This window comes from Scyliorhinus torazame, chromosome 5, assembly GCF_047496885.1.
Source record: "Scyliorhinus torazame isolate Kashiwa2021f chromosome 5, sScyTor2.1, whole genome shotgun sequence".
Classification (NCBI taxonomy): Eukaryota; Metazoa; Chordata; class Chondrichthyes; order Carcharhiniformes; family Scyliorhinidae; genus Scyliorhinus; species Scyliorhinus torazame.
The window spans coordinates 66,784,473-66,802,618 of NC_092711.1; the positions used below are offsets into that span (position 1 = coordinate 66,784,473).

At 47.9% G+C, this 18,146-nt stretch overlaps 1 protein-coding gene across 1 annotated transcript in view; it reads left to right on the plus strand.

The window, feature by feature from the left end:
* The window catches only part of LOC140422596 (uncharacterized), a 44,431-nt gene extending 27,865 nt beyond the window's left edge, over positions 1-16,566 (plus strand). Inside the window, exons 4-5 of the mRNA XM_072507605.1 lie at positions 7,044-7,853; positions 15,374-16,566. Of these exons, the coding sequence (XP_072363706.1) occupies positions 7,044-7,853; positions 15,374-16,368 (1,805 nt within the window). The 3' untranslated portion in view covers positions 16,369-16,566. The remainder of the gene's footprint in view (positions 1-7,043; positions 7,854-15,373) is intronic.
* Positions 16,567-18,146: the final 1,580 nt, after the last annotated feature.

Genomic DNA, 18,146 nt, shown 5'->3' on the forward strand with positions numbered 1-18,146 from the left:
CATATTTCTATTTATGAAACTCAAGGTCAAAAATCCTTTGCCAACTACTCTCTTAATATGTCTTGCAGATATACACAAACAAAGAACAAAGAACAAAGAAATGTACAGCACAGGAACAGGCCCTTCGGCCCTCCAAGCCCGTGCCGACCATACTGCCCGACTAAACTACAATCTTCTACACTTCCTGGGTCCGTATCCTTCTATTCCCATCCTATTCATATATTTGTCAAGATGCCCCTTAAATGTCCCTATCGTCCCTGCCTCCACTACCTCCTCCGGTAGTGAGTTCCAGGCACCCACTACCCTCTGCGTAAAAAACTTGCCTCGTACATCTACTCTAAACTTTGCCCCTCTCACCTTAAACCTATGCCCCCTAGTAATTGACCCCTCTACCCTGGGGAAAAGCCTCTGACTATCCACTCTGTCTATGCCCCTCATAATTTTGTATACCTCTATCAGGTCGCCCCTCAACCTCCTTCGTTCCAGTGAGAACAAACCGAGTTTATTCAATCGCTCCTCATAGCTTATGCCCTCCATACCAGGCAACATTCTGGTAAATCTCTTCTGCACCCTCTCTAAAGCCTCCACATCCTTCTGGTAGTGTGGCGACCAGAATTGAACACTATACTCCAAGTGTGGCCTAACTAAGGTTCTATACAGCTGCAACATGACTTGCCAATTCTTATACTCAATGCCCCGGCCAATGAAGGCAAGCATGCCGTATGCCTTCTTGACTACCTTCTCCACCTGTGTAGCCCCTTTCAGTGATCTGTGGACCTGTACTCCTAGATCTCTTTGACTTTCAATACTCCTGAGGGTTCTACCATTCACTGTATATTCCCTACCTGCATTAGCCCTTCCAAAATGCATTACCTCACATTTGTCCAGGTTAAACTCCATCTGCCATCTCTCCGCCCAAGTCTCCAGACAATCTAAATCCTGCTGTATCCTCAGACAGTCCTCATCGCTATCCGCAATTCCACCAACCTTTGTGTCGTCTGCAAACTTACTAATCAGACCAGTTACATTTTCCTCCAAATCATTTATATATACTACAAAGAGCAAAGGTCCCAGCACTGATCCCTGTGGAACACCACTGGTCACAGCCCTCCAATTAGAAAAGCATCCCTCCATTGCTACCCTCTGCCTTCTATGGCCTAGCCAGTTCTGTATCCACCTTGCCAGTTCACCCCTGATCCCGTGTGACTTCACCTTTTGTACTAGTCTACCATGAGGGACCTTGTCAAAGGCCTTACTGAAGTCCATATAGACAACATCTACTGCCCTACCTGCATCAATCATCTTAGTGACCTCCTCGAAAAACTCGATCAAGTTAGTGAGACACGACCTCCCCTTCACAAAACCGTGCTGCCTCTCACTAATACGTCCATTTGCTTCCAAATGGGAGTAGATCCTGTCTCGAAGAATTCTCTCCAGTAATTTCCCTACCACTGAAGTAAGGCTCACCGGCCTGTAGTTCCCGGGATTATCCCTGCCACCCTTCTTAAACAGAGGAACAACATTGGCTATTCTCCAGTCCTCCGGGACATCCCCTGAAGACAGCGAGGATCCAAAGATTTCTGTCAAGGCCTCAGCAATTTCCTCTCCAGCCTCCTTCAGTATTCTGGGGTAGATCCCATCCGGCCCTGGGGACTTATCTACCTTAATATTTTTTAAGACACCCAACACCTCGTCTTTTTGGATCACAATGTGACCCAGGCTATCTACACCCCCTTCTCCAGACTCAACATCTACCAATTCCTTCTCTTTGGTGAATACTGATGCAAAGTATTCATTTAGTACCTCGCCCATTTCCTCTGGCTCCACACATAGATTCCCTTGCCTATCCTTCAGTGGGCCAACCCTTTCCCTGGCTACCCTCTTGCTTTTTATGTAAGTGTAAAAAGCCTTGGGATTTTCCTTAACCCTATTTGCCAATGACTTTTCATGACCCCTTCTAGCCCTCCTGACTCCTTGCTTAAGTTCCTTCCTACTTTCCTTATATGCCACACAGGCTTCGTCTGTTCCCAGCCTTTTAGCCCTGACAAATGCCTCCTTTTTCTTTTTGACGAGGCCTACAATATCATTCGTCATCCAAGGTTCCCGAAAATTGCCGTATTTATCTTTCTTCCTCACAGGAACATGCCTGTCCTGTATTCCTTTCAACTGACACTTGAAAGCCTCCCACATGTCAGATGTTGATTTGCCCTCAAACATCCGCCCCCAATCTATGTTCTTCAGGTCCCGCCTAATATTGTTATAATTAGCCTTCCCCCAATTTAGCACATTCATCCTCGGACCACTCTTATCCTTGTCCACCAGTACTTTAAAACTTACTGAATTGTGGTCACTGTTACCGAAATGCTCCCCTACTGAAACATCTACCACCTGGCCGGGCTCATTCCCCAATACCAGGTCCAGTACCGCCCCTTCCCTAGTTGGACTGTTTACATATTGTTTTAAGAAGCCCTCCTGGATGCTCCTTACAAACTCTGCCCCGTCTAAGCCCCTGGCACTAAGTGAGTCCCAGTCAATATTGGGGAAGTTGAAGTCTCCCATCACCACAACCCTGTTGTTTTTACTCTTTTCCAAAATCTGTCTACCTATCTGCTCCTCTATCTCCCGCTGGCTGTTGGGAGGCCTGTAGTATACCCCCAACATTGTGACTGCACCCTTCTTATTCCTGATCTCTACCCATATAGCCTCACTGCCCTCTGAGGTGTCCTCTCGCTGTATAGCTGTGATACTCTCCTGAACAAGTAGCGCAACTCCGCCTCCCCTTTTACATCCCCCTCTATCCCGCCTGAAACATCTAAATCCTGGAACGTTTAGCTGCCAATCCTGCCCTTCCCTCAACCAGGTCTCTGTAATGGCAACAACATCATAGTTCCAAGTACTAATCCAAGCTCTAAGTTCATCTGCCTTACCCGTAATGCTCCTTGCATTAAAACATATGCACTTCAGGCCACCAGACCCGCTGTGTTCAGCAACTTCTCCCCGTCTGCTCTGCCTCAGAGCCACACTGTCCATATTCCCTAGTTCTCCCTCAACGCTCTCACCTTCTGACCTATTGCTCCCGTGCCCACCCCCCTGCCATACTAGTTTAAACCCTCCCGTGTGACACTAGCAAATCTCGCGGCCAGGATATTTATGCCTCTCCGGTTTAGATGCAACCCGTCCATCTTATACAGGTCACACCTGCCCCGGAAGAGCTCCCAGTGGTCCAGATAACCGAAACCCTCCCTCCTACACCAGCTGTTTAGCCACGTGTTTGTCTGCTCTATCTTCCTATTTCTAGCCTCACTGGCACGTGGCACAGGGAGTAATCCCGAGATTACAACCCTCGAGGTCCTGTCTTTTAACTTTCTGCCTAGCTCCCTGAACTCCTGCTGCAGGACCTCATGCCTCTTCCTGCCTATGTCGTTAGTACCAATATGTACAACGACCTCTACCTGTTTGCCCTCCCCCTTCAGGATTCCCTCTATCCGTTCGGAGACATCCTGGACCCTGGCACCAGGGAGGCAACATACCATCCTGGAGTCTCTTTCACGTCCACAGAAGCGCCTATCTGTTCCCCTGACTATAGAGTCCCCTATAACTATTACTCTTCTGCGCTTTGACCCTCCCTTCTGAACATCAGAGCCAGCCGTGGTGCCACTGCTCTGGCTGCTGCTGTTTTCCCCTGATAGGCTATCCCCCCCGACAGTATCCAAAGGGGTATACCTGTTCGAGAGGGGGACAACCACAGGGGATTCCTGCACTGACTGCCTGCCCTTTCTGGTGGTCACCCATTTCTCTGCCTGCACCTTGGGTGTGACCACACTTACATAACTGCGATCTATGACGCTTTCCGCCACCTGCATGCTCCTAAGTGCATCCAATTGCTGCTCCAACCGAACCATGCGGTCTGTGAGGAGCTGCAGTTGGGTGCACTTTCTGCAGATGAAGCCATCCAGGACGCTGGAAGCCTCCCGGACCTGCCACATCTCACAGTCAGAGCACAGCACCCCTCTAACTGACATTGCGTCAATTAATTAAAATTAAAATTTGTCTTTTTTTTATAAATACTTTTTTTTTTTTAAATTACAAAGTTACTGTCAACTATCTGTTTCCTAGCACTAGATTTCTAATAGAAATGCGATAGCTAACTATAATATCCTCCGATCTCTGGCTTAGATATCCTCTAAATTATAATTAAGTTATTATGTTTAATTAGTTCCCAAATAGTCAAAAAAATTTAGGTTAGAATCCCAACCAGCCACTCAGGTCACAGCTTTTCTGTCCCCCCCGACACACACAATTTGAAAAAAGGTATAAAAGTAAAAATCACTTGCTTACCTTCTGAGATGTTCTCAGGTTCTCTCGCTGACAGAGACTGCTCCTCCACCTCCAATCCTTGGCCTGCACAATGCTAATAATATATAATATAATATGGCACTTACCTTCCACCAATGGGTCTTATTATTAGGTTAGAGGAGGAGGGTGGGTGGGAGACACTACACGTGTAGTGTCTCGGGTTTCCTCTCCACCAGAATTTATTGGGGGGGGGGGGGACTTGCCAGAGGTCGAACTTCCGGTTCCCGCCGAAATCCAAAGGGCTGCTCCTGTAAAGGTAAGTGCTTTTAAACTCACTACTCACCTCCAAGAAGGCCCCTGCGCACCGCTGCCGCCGAAATCCAATGGGCTGCTCCTGTAAAGGTAAGAGCTTTTAAACTAACTACTCACCTCCCAGAAGGCCCCTGCGCACCGCTGCCGCCGAAATCCAAAGGGCTGCTCCTGTAAAGGTAAGTGCTTTTAAACTCACTACTCACCTCCAAGAAGGCCCCTGCGCACCGCTGCCGCCGAAATCCAATGGGCTGCTCCTGTAAAGGTAAGAGCTTTTAAACTAACTACTCACCTCCCAGAAGGCCCCTGCGCACCGCTGCCGCCGAAATCCAAAGGGCTGCTCCTGTAAAGGTAAGTGCTTTTAAACTCACTACTCACCTCCAAGAAGGCCCCTGCGCACCGCTGCCGCCGAAATCCAATGGGCTGCTCCTGTAAAGGTAAGAGCTTTTAAACTAACTACTCACCTCCCAGAAGGCCCCTGCGCACCGCTGCCGCCGAAATCCAAAGGGCTGCTCCTGTAAAGGTAAGTGCTTTTAAACTCACTACTCACCTCCAAGAAGGCCCCTGCGCACCGCTGCCGCCGAAATCCAATGGGCTGCTCCTGTAAAGGTAAGAGCTTTTAAACTAACTACTCACCTCCCAGAAGGCCCCTGCGCACCGCTGCCGCCGAAATCCAAAGGGCTGCTCCTGTAAAGGTAAGTGCTTTTAAACTCACTACTCACCTCCAAGAAGGCCCCTGCGCACCGCTGCCGCCGAAATCCAATGGGCTGCTCCTGTAAAGGTAAGAGCTTTTAAACTAACTACTCACCTCCCAGAAGGCCCCTGCGCACCGCTGCCGCCGAAATCCAAAGGGCTGCTCCTGTAAAGGTAAGTGCTTTTAAACTCACTACTCACCTCCAAGAAGGCCCCTGCGCACCGCTGCCGCCGAAATCCAATGGGCTGCTCCTGTAAAGGTAAGAGCTTTTAAACTAACTACTCACCTCCCAGAAGGCCCCTGCGCACCGCTGCCGCCGAAATCCAAAGGGCTGCTCCTGTAAAGGTAAGTGCTTTTAAACTCACTACTCACCTCCAAGAAGGCCCCTGCGCACCGCTGCCGCCGAAATCCAATGGGCTGCTCCTGTAAAGGTAAGAGCTTTTAAACTAACTACTCACCTCCCAGAAGGCCCCTGCGCACCGCTGCCGCCGAAATCCAAAGGGCTGCTCCTGTAAAGGTAAGTGCTTTTAAACTCACTACTCACCTCCAAGAAGGCCCCTGCGCACCGCTGCCGCCGAAATCCAATGGGCTGCTCCTGTAAAGGTAAGAGCTTTTAAACTAACTACTCACCTCCCAGAAGGCCCCTGCGCACCGCTGCCGCCGAAATCCAAAGGGCTGCTCCTGTAAAGGTAAGTGCTTTTAAACTCACTACTCACCTCCAAGAAGGCCCCTGCGCACCGCTGCCGCCGAAATCCAATGGGCTGCTCCTGTAAAGGTAAGAGCTTTTAAACTAACTACTCACCTCCCAGAAGGCCCCTGCGCACCGCTGCCGCCGAAATCCAAAGGGCTGCTCCTGTAAAGGTAAGTGCTTTTAAACTCACTACTCACCTCCAAGAAGGCCCCTGCGCACCGCTGCCGCCGAAATCCAATGGGCTGCTCCTGTAAAGGTAAGAGCTTTTAAACTAACTACTCACCTCCCAGAAGGCCCCTGCGCACCGCTGCCGCCGAAATCCAAAGGGCTGCTCCTGTAAAGGTAAGTGCTTTTAAACTCACTACTCACCTCCAAGAAGGCCCCTGCGCACCGCTGCCGCCGAAATCCAATGGGCTGCTCCTGTAAAGGTAAGAGCTTTTAAACTAACTACTCACCTCCCAGAAGGCCCCTGCGCACCGCTGCCGCCGAAATCCAAAGGGCTGCTCCTGTAAAGGTAAGTGCTTTTAAACTCACTACTCACCTCCAAGAAGGCCCCTGCGCACCGCTGCCGCCGAAATCCAATGGGCTGCTCCTGTAAAGGTAAGAGCTTTTAAACTAACTACTCACCTCCCAGAAGGCCCCTGCGCACCGCTGCCGCCGAAATCCAAAGGGCTGCTCCTGTAAAGGTAAGTGCTTTTAAACTCACTACTCACCTCCAAGAAGGCCCCTGCGCACCGCTGCCGCCGAAATCCAATGGGCTGCTCCTGTAAAGGTAAGGTTTTTAAACTCACTACTCACCTCCAAGAAGGCCCCTGCGCACCGCTGCCGCCGAAATCCAAAGGGCTGCTCCTGTAAAGGTAAGTGCTTTTAAACTCACTACTCACCTCCAAGAAGGCCCCTGCGCACCGCTGCCGCCGAAATCCAGCAGTTTTCATGGTCACTTCTTCCCAGTGCCGGCACCACAAATGACCAGATTCATTCAGCTCAATTTCACAACCTGCCTTTGTGTTTTTGTGGGTTCTCTCTCACTCCCTATTTTCTGTTTTTATTCAGTTTCACAGGGTGTTCGGAATGGAGGATTCAAATTCCGGAAACTCAAACCAAGCATCACATCAGGATCTGACAGAGTCCTCAATTTATCATATCCTGAAGATTGGCGGATTTTGAACATGGAAGGAAAAATAGTCCACAGTGGGGAGAAACCGTACATGTGTTGTGTGTGTGGACGAGGATTCACTCGATCATCGGACCTCACAAGCCACAAATGGAGTCACACGGAGGAGAAACCGTGGAAATGTGCGGACTGTGGGAAAGGATTCACTTCCCCATCCAAGCTGGAAATTCATCGACGCAGTCACACTGGGGAGAGACCATTCACCTGCTCCAAATGTGGGAAGGGATTCACTCACTCATCCAACCTGCAGATACACCAGCGAGTTCACACTGGGGAGAGACCATTCACCTGCTCCAAGTGTGGGAAGGGATTCACTCAGTCATCCCACCTGCTGAGACACCAGCGTGTTCACACTGGAGAGAGACCATTCCAATGTCCAGACTGCGGGAAGTGCTATAAAAGTTCTTGGGAACTGATGTTCCATCAACGTGTTCACACTGACGAGAAACCGTTCAGGTGCTCTCACTGCGGGACTGGGTTCAGACAATCATCTCACCTCACTGAACATCAGCGAGTTCACACTGGGGAGAGACCATTCGCCTGCTCCAAGTGTGGGAAGGGATTCACTCGATCATCCAACCTGCAGACACACCAGCGTGTTCACACTGGGCAGAGACCATTCATCTGCTCAGGTGGGAAAGGATTCACCACTTCATCCCACCTGCTGAGACACCAACGAGGCCACAAGTAACGACTGCGACTGGGTTTTGCTGTTTCTCACATTCAGGACTGAACCATGTTCATTTGGGTCTCTTTCTGCTGATAACAATTCCAGCCCATTTACAGCGGCTAATATTCTGGCTAAAAGTAAAATAAATTAGATTTGTGTGAAATATGCAATGTGCTGAAACTTTTTCATATCTCTGGCACGTTAGTTCCTTTTGAAGTACTCTCGCTCTCCCCTGTCTCTTCCATCCTCACCTCCAACAAGAAGTGTGAGGAGCTTGCTGAGCTTCTTTGTGACTGACATTGAGTAAATCCGATCAGCTGCCTCTGCTGATTCCCTCCCTTCCTTGAGCCCACCAGACCAAATTGTCTCTAAATTTCATCCTTTCCCGAACCGTGAACCCACATCTTTCACTAGTTTCTCTCCCATCTCCCCTCATGCCCTCTCAGAGCTCATCTTGTCCATGAGACCCAGCTCCTGCTCCATCGACCCTATTACCACTAAGCTACTGATCAGCCAACTACCCTGTGTCCACGAATATTGTCAACATTTCTCTTTCTCTTCAGGTACTGTCCCTCTGTCCTTCAAATCAGCCATCATCACCCCCTCCTCAATAAAACAAACCCTTAACCCTGCCATCCTTACAAATTAGTGCCCCACCTTCAACCGCCCTCTCCTCTTTAAATTCTTTGAACATGTTGTCACCTCCCAAATCCTTGCTCATCTTCACCAGAACTCCCATGTTTGAATCCCTTCAATCAGGTCTCTGCCCAGTCAGAGTAGTGAAATACAAGACACAAACAGACTCTTACCCAGAGTGAAAGACAGACAATCCGGGAGCTTGGATCCAACACGGACATATTCATAAGACCAGAAGACAAGGGTAGGAGCATAGTCATTATTGAGAGACAACAATACCTGCTGGAGACAGACAGACAACTGAACAACACAAATCACAACACCAAGCTACCTGGACCCCTATACCCGAGACAGGAAGGAGAATTGGAGACAGACTGGAAGAACTCAGACTCCAGATACATTAATCAAAAACAGATGGAATATCTGAGGGGACAACAGGTCGAACCAAGGAAGTTCGACCTGTTCCCTAAAATACACAAACACATAATCTTTATTATTGTCACAAGTAGGCTTACATTAACACTGCAATGAAGTTACTGTGAAAAGCCCCTAGTTGCCACACTCCGGTGCCTGTTTGGGTACACAGAGGGATAATTCAGAATGTCCAAATTACCTAACAGCACGTCTTTCGGGACTTATGGAAGGAAACCGGAGCACCCGGAGGAAACCACGCAGACACTGGGAGAACGTGCAGAATCAGCACAGACAGTGACCCAAGCCAGGAATCGAACCTGGGACCCTGGTGCTGTGAAGCAACAGTGCTAACCACTGTGTACCCTCCAGTTGCTGGGTAGATGCCGGTGTTCTAGCTTTATTAGAACAGCTTTGCTAGGAGTATGGCACAAATCTTCAAAACTAATGCCGGAAAAATGTCTTTGCAGTTTTCACTGCCTTCAGCCATTTCTTGATATCACGTGTTGTGAATGAAATTGGCTGAAGACTGGCATCTGTGATGTTGGAGATCTCTGGAGGAGATCAAGCTGGATCATCCACCCGGCACTTTTGGCTGAAGATTACTGCGAATGCTTCAGCCTTGTCTTTTGCATAAATGTGCTGAGCTCCTCCATCATTGAGGATGGGGATATTTGTGGATCCTCCTCCTTCAGTGAGTTGTTTAATTGCACCACAATTCACGATTGGATGTGGCAGGACTGTAGATCTTCGATCTGAAACGTTGGAAGACCTTCTCCATTCACCTTTTGCCCTGATGAAGGAGCTGCGCTCCGAGAGCTAGTGACTCCAAACAAAACTGTTGGACTTTAACCTGGTGTTGAAAAACTTCTTATTGTGCCCACTCCAGTCCAACGTCGGCACCTCCACATCTGATATATCAGATAGATATTGTTCTGACAGTGCCGCCTGTTGTGTGTAAGTAATTGGATTGAATGTCCAAAGAGCCAGCACAGGGATGAAGAGCCGCATGATTTACACCTATAATGGAATGAACAGTCAATGTAAGGAAATAGAGAGAAAAGAGAGGGAAAGCAATGATTCCGGGACAGAACCCAGTCCAAATAGAATCAGGGGAGGTGAAAGGGAGGTCGGAAACGTTTAAAAATCTCTCCTTATTCACAGAAATGAAATATAAGAGAGGACTGGGACGGAACGGTGGTGGAGAACCTGTGTTCAATCCCGGCCCCGGGTCACATCCGTGTCTGCATGGGTTTCACCCCCACATCCCAAGAAAATGTGTATGGTCGGCGGATTGGACACGTTAAATTGCCCCTTAATTAGAAAAATTCAAAAATATATATAGAAGCAAGCACCTACTCACAAAAATTTGTCTGAATTTTTTGAAAAGCAATTCATCTCAATTGAGTAACAAATTTATTTTCTCTGCAATTTCACCGTTCAGTGGCGGTGCAATTACCCAGCATTTCCTGTGTATGTGCAAGTGCCCTATTCACACCACAGGAGCCAACCGCGCAGGCGCAATGCTGGGCTATATGTAGAGCATGCGCAGTGTCATTTTGCTTGAGGCCTTGTGTGTGCGGGAGATGCTTTACTGAACGGGTGAGAGTCGGTGGGCCGGAGGGGGGGATGGAGCTGGAGTGGGAGTAGGGAGGGAGCGGAGGCTTCATAAAAACCCAGTGCAGGTCTCACAACCTCAATAAGAACCTGGAGGCCTCGGGTTTGTAACACCGAGGCTTTTCCCCATGAACAGGCCCAGGTGACTGGCACCACCTTGGATCAGTGGGGAGTGAAGCGCATGTGCCGTTATGTGACGCAATAGTGTGGGCGGGGCCTCGGTCCCGGTGACCAGGGGAGTGTCTCCTTTGGGACCTTTCTGTTCTCAGAGCTGGATTCATGTGGACGCAGAGGCGACACTGGTTCAGGTGGTGATGGACATCCTGGTGCATCCTCAGCCACCAAGAGTAATTATGCAACATGTCGAGGATTTGAAAGAGAGAAACATGCTTTAATTTGATCCATTTTTTTTTCTCTAAGCCATCCAGGTTTCGCCCAATTGACACTGAGCCACTCAGGGAGATATCAGGGCAGATGGCCAAAAGCTTGTTTCCAAGGTAGGTTTTAAGGAGGGTCTTAATATAAGAAAGTGAAGGAGTGAGCAGGAGAGGTTTAAGGAAGAATTTCCAGAGCTTGGCTATCAGGCAACTGAAAGAACAGCCACCAGTCATAGAGTGATTAATATTGCAAATGCTCATGACCATAAGATGCAAGATGCAGAGCAGAAGTCGGCCATTCGGCTCATCGAGTCTGCCCTGCCATTCCATGAAATCGTGGCTGATCTGATATCCTGAACTCCACTTTCCTGTCTTATCCCCTTAACCTTGATTCCCTTCCTGATTAACAATTGTCTATCTCAGTATGAGTCCTGAATTAGATGAAAGTAAATATCTCGGTGGCTGGATGAGATGACAAGAGATAGGGAGATACAACCCTGGAGGAAAAGGTGCTTCTTAAACGAGAGATTTTATAAGTCAGTGGGCACAGGGAAGGTGGGTGACCACGTCTTGGTGTGAGTAAGCAGAGTTTTGGATGAACTCAATATTACAGGGAGGTTGAATGTGAGCGGTCATCCCAGGGTGCATTAGGATAGTTGGGTCCAGAGGAAATAAAAGAATAGATGAGAGTTTCAGAAGCAAATGAGCTAAGAAAAGGCTGGAGGCTGGCAATGTTACTGAGCTGAAAATATGCAGTCTTGATTCTTTTTAAATGAATACAAGAGATTTGGGCATTGCTGGCTAGGAAATTCATTGCCCATCCCTAATTGCCTTTGAGAAGGTGGTAGTGAGCTACTTTCTTGAATCGCTGCAGTCCATGTTGGGTAGGTACACCCAGAGTGCTGTTAAAGAGGGAATTCAATGATTTTGACCCAAAGAACTTGAAGGAACAGTGATATATTTCCAAGTCAGAATCTGTCAAAGTTCTGGTTGAGAAATACCCAATCTCTCTGCTTCATTGCCTGCCTCTCTCCCTCCCTTCTCTCTCCCCTCTCTCTTTTCTCTTAGGGGGGACCTATACCGTTGGGATGGTCTCCACCTGAACCGAGCTGGGACCAGTGTTCTGGCGAAAAGAGTAAATAGGGTGGTCAATAGGACTTTAAACTAAAGATTGGGGGGGGGGAAGGGAAAGTCAGGGAACCAAGAGGTGAAGTAATCAGTGGGAAGCGTAGCTGCTTAGGAATGCAAAAAAGCACGAAAAGACAGAACTCAGGAGAGGTTACAATAGTCCCATCCCACAAAATATGACACACTGTATGGAAAGGCTCAGTAAACCAAGGTCCACCACACTAAGAAAACAAAAAGGGACGGTCAATATAAAGGTGCTATATTTAAATGTGCGCAGTGTACGGAACAAGGTAGATGAGCTTGTGGCCCAGATTGTGACTGGCAGGTATGATGTGGTAGGCATCACAGAGACATGGTTGCAGGGGGTTCAGGACTGGCATTTAAACATCCAGGGATTCACAACCTATCGAAAAGACAGAGAGGTGGGCAGAGGGGGCCGGGTTGCCTTGTTAATTAGGAATGAAATTAAATCAATAGCACTAAACGACATAGGATCGGATGATGTGGAGTCTGTGTGGGGAGAGTTGAGGAACCATAATGGGAGTTATGTACAGGCCTCCTAACAGTGGTCAGGACCAGGGGCACAAGATGCACCACGAAATAGAAAGTGCATGTCAGAAAGGCAAGGTCACAGTGATCATGGGGGACTTTAATATGCAGGTGGACTGGGTAAATAATACTGCCAGTGGACCCAAGGAAAGGGAATTCATTGAATGTTTACAGGAGGGCTTTTTGGAACAGCTTGTGATGGAGCCCACGAGGGAACAGGCCATTCTGGACTGAGTGTTATGTAATGAGCCAGACTTGATTAAAGATCTTAAAGTAAGGGAGCACTTAGGAGGCAGTGATCATAATATGGTCGAATTCAATCTTCAATTTGAAAGAAAGGTAGAATCAGATGTAAAGGTGTTACAGTTAAATAAAGGAAACTACAGGGGCATGAGGGAGGAACTGACGAAAATTGACTGGGAGCAGAGCCGAGTGGTAAAGACAGTAGAACAGCAATGGCAGGAGTTTCTGGGAGTAATTGAGGACACAGTACAGAGGTTCATCCCAAAGAAAAGAAAGGTTATCAGAGGGGGGATTAGGCAGCCATGGCTGACAAAGGAAGTTAGGGAATGCATCAAAGCAAAAGAGAAAGCCTATAATGTGGCAAATAGTGGGAAGTCAGAAGATTGGGAAGGCTACAAAAACAAACAGGATAACAAAGAGAGAGATAAGGAAAGAGAGGATCAAATTTGAAGGTAGGCTAGCCAGTAACATTAGGAATGATGGTAAAAGTTTCTTTAAATACATTAAAAACAAACGGGAGGCAAAAGTTGACATTGGGCCGCTCCAAAATGACGCTGGTAATTTTGTGATGGGAGACAAGGAAATAGCCGAGGAACTGAATAAGTACTTTCGGGGACAGAGTTGAATATGGTAGCCATCACAAAGGAGAAAGTTGTAGAGAAACTAAGAGGTCTAAAAATTGATAAATCTCCGGGCCCAGATGGGCTACATCCTACAGTTCTAAAGGAGATAGCTGAAGAAATAGTGGAGGCGTTGGTGATGATGTTTCAAAAGTCACTGGAGTCAGGGAAAGTACCAGAGGATTGGACAATCGCTGTTGTAACCCCCCTGTTCAAGAAGGGAACAAGGAAAAAGATGGAAAATTATAGGCCAATTAGCCTAACCTCGGTTGTTGGCAAGATTCTAGAATCCATTGTTAAGGATGAGATTTCTAAATTCTTGGAAGTGCAGGGTCGGATTAGGACAAGTCAGCATGGATTTCGTAAGGGGAGGTCGTGCCTGTCAAACCTGTTAGAGTTCTTTGAAGAGATAATAAATAGGTTAGACCAAGGAGAGCCAATGGATGTTATCTATCTAGACTTCCAAAAGGCCTTTGATAAGGTGCCTCACGGGAGATTGCTGAGTAAAATAAGGGCCCATGGTATTCGAGGCAAGGTACTAACATGGATTGACGATTGGCTGTCAGGCAGAAGGCAGAGAGTTGGAATAAAAGGTTCTTTTTCGGAATGGCAACCGGTGACGAGTGGTGTCCCGCAGGGTTCAGTGTTGGGGCCACAGCTGTTCTCTTTATATATTAACGATCTAGATGACGGGACTGAGGGCATTCTGGCTAGGTTTGCCGATGATACAAAGATAGGTGGAGGGGCAGGTAGTATGGAGGAGGTGGGGAGGCTTCAGAAAGATTTAGACAGTTTAGGAGAGTGGTCCAAGAAATGGCTGATGAAATTCAACGTGGGCAAGTGCGAGGTCTTGCACTTTGGAAAAAAGAATAGAGGCGTGGACTATTTTCTAAACGGTGACAAAATTCATAATGCTGAAGTGCAAAGGGACTTGGGAGTCCTAGTCCAGGATTCTCTAAAGGTAAACTTGCAGGTTGAGTCTGTAATTAAGAAAGCAAATGCAATGTTGTCATTCATCTCAAGAGGCTTGGAATATAAAAGCAGGGATGTACTTCTGAAGCTTTATAAAGCATTTGTTCGGCCCCATTTAGAATACTGTGAGCCATTTTGGGCCCCACACCTCAGGAAGGACAGACTGGCACTGGAGCGGGTCCAGCGGAGATTCACACAGATGATCCCAGGAATGGTAGGCCTAACATACGATGAACGTCTGAGGATCCTGGGATTATATTCATTGGAGTTTAGGAGGTTGAGGGGAGATCTAATAGAAACTTACAAGATAATGAATGGCTTAGATAGGGTGGATGTAGGGAAGTTGTTTTGATTAGCAGGGGAAACTAGGACCCAGGGGCACAGCCTTAGAATAAAAGGGAGTCACTTTAGAACAGAGATGAGGAGAAATTTCTTCAGCCAGAGAGTGGTGGGTCTGTGGAATTCATTGCCACAGAGGGCGGTGGAGGCCGGGACGTTGAATGTCTTTAAGACAGAAGTTGATAAATTCTTGATTTCTCGAGGAATTAAGGGCTATGGAGAGAGAGCGGGTAAATGGAGTTGAAATCAGCCATGATTGAATGGTGGAGTGGACTCGATGGGCCGAATGGCCTTACTTCCACTCCAATGTCTTATGGTCTTACTCCCCTCTTTCCTCTTCACATCGAGGCCACAGCCTTCCGTAGGCCTAGGAATGCTGGGTGGTTCCTTTTCCTGAAGGAGATTAATGAACCAGTTGGGTTTTTATGACAATCCAGCAGTTCTCATGGTCATTTTTCCCAGTGCCGGCCCCACAAATGACCAGATTCATTCAGCTCAATTTCACAACCTGCCTTTGTGTATTTGTGGGTTCTCTCTCACTCTCTTTTGTCTGTTTTAAATCAATTTCACAGGGTATTAGAGCGAATTTGCAGTTGGGAAACTCAAACTGAACATTACATCAGATCTGACAGAATCCCCAATTTAACCTGAACATCATTGGATTTTGAACATGGAAGGAAAAAGCACCGTTCACAGTGGGGAGAAACCATACATGTGTTGTGTGTGTGGACAAGACTTCAACCAGTCATCTTACCTCTCACAACATAAATGCAGTCACAACGGGGAGACACCGTGGAAATGTGGGGACTGTGGGAAGGGATTCAATTACCAGTCGAAGCTTGAAACTCATCAACGCATTCACACTGGGGAGAGGCCATTCACCTGCTCCGTGTGTGGGAAAGGATTCACTCAGTCATCCACTCTACTGACACACCAACGAGTTCACACTGGGGCGAGGCCGTTCACCTGCTCACAGTGTGGGAAGGGTTTCATTAATTCAACCAATCTGCTCACACACCAGCGAATTCACACTGGGGAGAGGGCATTCACTTGCTCCAAATGTGGGAAGGGATTCACTCGGTCATCCGACCTACTGACGCACCAGAGAGTTCACACTGGGGAGAGGCCATTCACCTGCTCCGAGTGTGGGAAGGGATTCACTCTGTCGTCTGATCTGCTGACACACCAGCGAATTCACACGGGGGAGAGACCATTCACCTGCTCCATGTGTGGAAAGGGCTTCACTCGGTCATCCCATCTGCAGAGACACAAGCAAGTTCACACTGATGAGAGACCTTTTAAATGCCCGGATTGTGGGCAGTGCTTTAAATGTTCCTGGGACTTGGTGTCCCATCAACGTGCTCACACTGATGAGAGGCCGTTCACGTGCGCTGACTGTGGGACTGGGTTCAGGCGATCATCTGACCTCATTACACACCAGCGGGTTCACACTGGGAAGAGGCCGTTCACCTGCTCCAAGTGTGGGAAAACATTCACCCAGTCATCCAACCTGCTGAGACACCAGCGAGCTCACAGTGTGAAGAGACCATTCACCTTATCTGTGTTTGGGAAGGGATTAATTCAGACAGCCACCCTTCTAACACAACAGCGAGGTCTCCCTGAGGAGATACCGTTCACCTGACCCGAATGACAGGATGGATTCACTTAGTCATCGTTTCTGCTGAAACAACAGTGGGTTCCCAGTGTGAAGAGATGTTTTAAATCATGTATAATCAAGGTGTTCCCAGTGATGAGAGACTGTTCAGGTCTCCCTTTAAGACTGGGTTTTGGAAATTAAAGTTAAATGGAAAATAAATCAGCTCTGTATTAACTACCAAAATATCTCTAACACAAGTCTTTTTTTTGAAGCACTCTCCCTGTCTCCTCCATCCTCACCTTCAACACCAAGTGTGAGGAGCTCATGGAGTTTCTTTGTCACTAAGTCTGAGACAATCTGATCAGTATCTCTGTCCCTTCCCTCCTTCCACTAGCTCACTGGGCCAAACTGTCTCTAAAGTTTCCCCTTTCCTGAGCCCTCCCTGAACCCACATTTTTCTCTCGTTTCACTCCCATCTCCCCTCATGCCCTATCAGGATTCATCTTATCCATTAGACCCATTCCTGTTCCAATGGCCCTATTCCCATTAAAGTACTGACAATCCAAACTCCCCAAGTTCACTGACTTTGTTCACAGTTCTCTCTCTTCAGGGACTGAACCTCTTTCCTTCAAATCTGCCATCATCACCTCTCCTCAATGAAAACAACTTTTCACCCCACTGTCCTTGCAAACAACCGCTCCGCTCCAGATTCTGTCTTAACTCCAAAATCCATACCCATCTTTCCCGAACTCAATGTTTGAATCCCTCCAATAAGATTTCTGTCTCCCATAGAAGCCAGACTCTTGTGCAGGCACAGACCGGGTGGCAGGTTCCCTTCCCTGGAGGTAATTAGTGACCAGTGGGTTTTTATAACAATCCAGCAGTTTTCATGGTCACTTTTTCCCAGTACTGGCCCCACAAATGACCAGATTCATTCAGCTCAATTTCACAACCTGCTTTTGTGTTTTGGTGGGCTCTCTTTAAATGTCCCTTGTTTGTACAAATAGTTTTACTGGGTTTTAGAAGGATTTACACTCGGGGAAAGTCAAACCAAACATCACATGAAAATCTGCCAGAGTTGCCCTGTTCATCAGGACCCGGATATCATTGACCTTTACACATGGCAGCAAAAAACCCTGTTAATACCAGGGAAAATGTGGGACTGTGGAAAGGGATTCAGATCCCCGTCTGAGCTGGAAACACATTGATGCAGCCACACTGGGAGAGGCCGTTCACCTGATTCCTGTGTGGAACAGATTCACTCTATCATCCCACCTGCTGACACACCAGCAAGTTCACACCGTCAAGAGAGAGTTTAAATGCTCCGACTGTGAGAAGAGCTTTAAAACCCACTGAGGGAGCACCAGCGCATTCACACCGGGTACGCACCATTCAGCTGCTCACAGTGTGGGGAGAGGTTCAGGACATCACCCCACCTACTGACACACCAACGAATTCACACTGACGAGAGACCTATTAAATGTCCAGACTGGGAAATGCTTCAAAGGTTCTGTAGATCTGCAATACCATCGACGTGTTCACAGTGATGAGAGACCGTTCAGGTGCTCTCACTGCAGGACTGGGTTCAGACGATCATCTCATCTCACTGCACACCAGCGCGCTCACACTGGGGAGAGGCCGTTCACCTGCTCCAAGTGTGGCAAGGGATTCATAAGAACATAAGAACTAGGAGCAGGAGTAGGCCATCTGGCCCCTCGAGCCTGCTCCACCATTCAATGAGATCATGGCTGATCTTTTGTGGACTCAGCTCCACTTTCCGGCCCGAACACCATAACCCTTAATCCCTTTATTCTTCAAAAAAC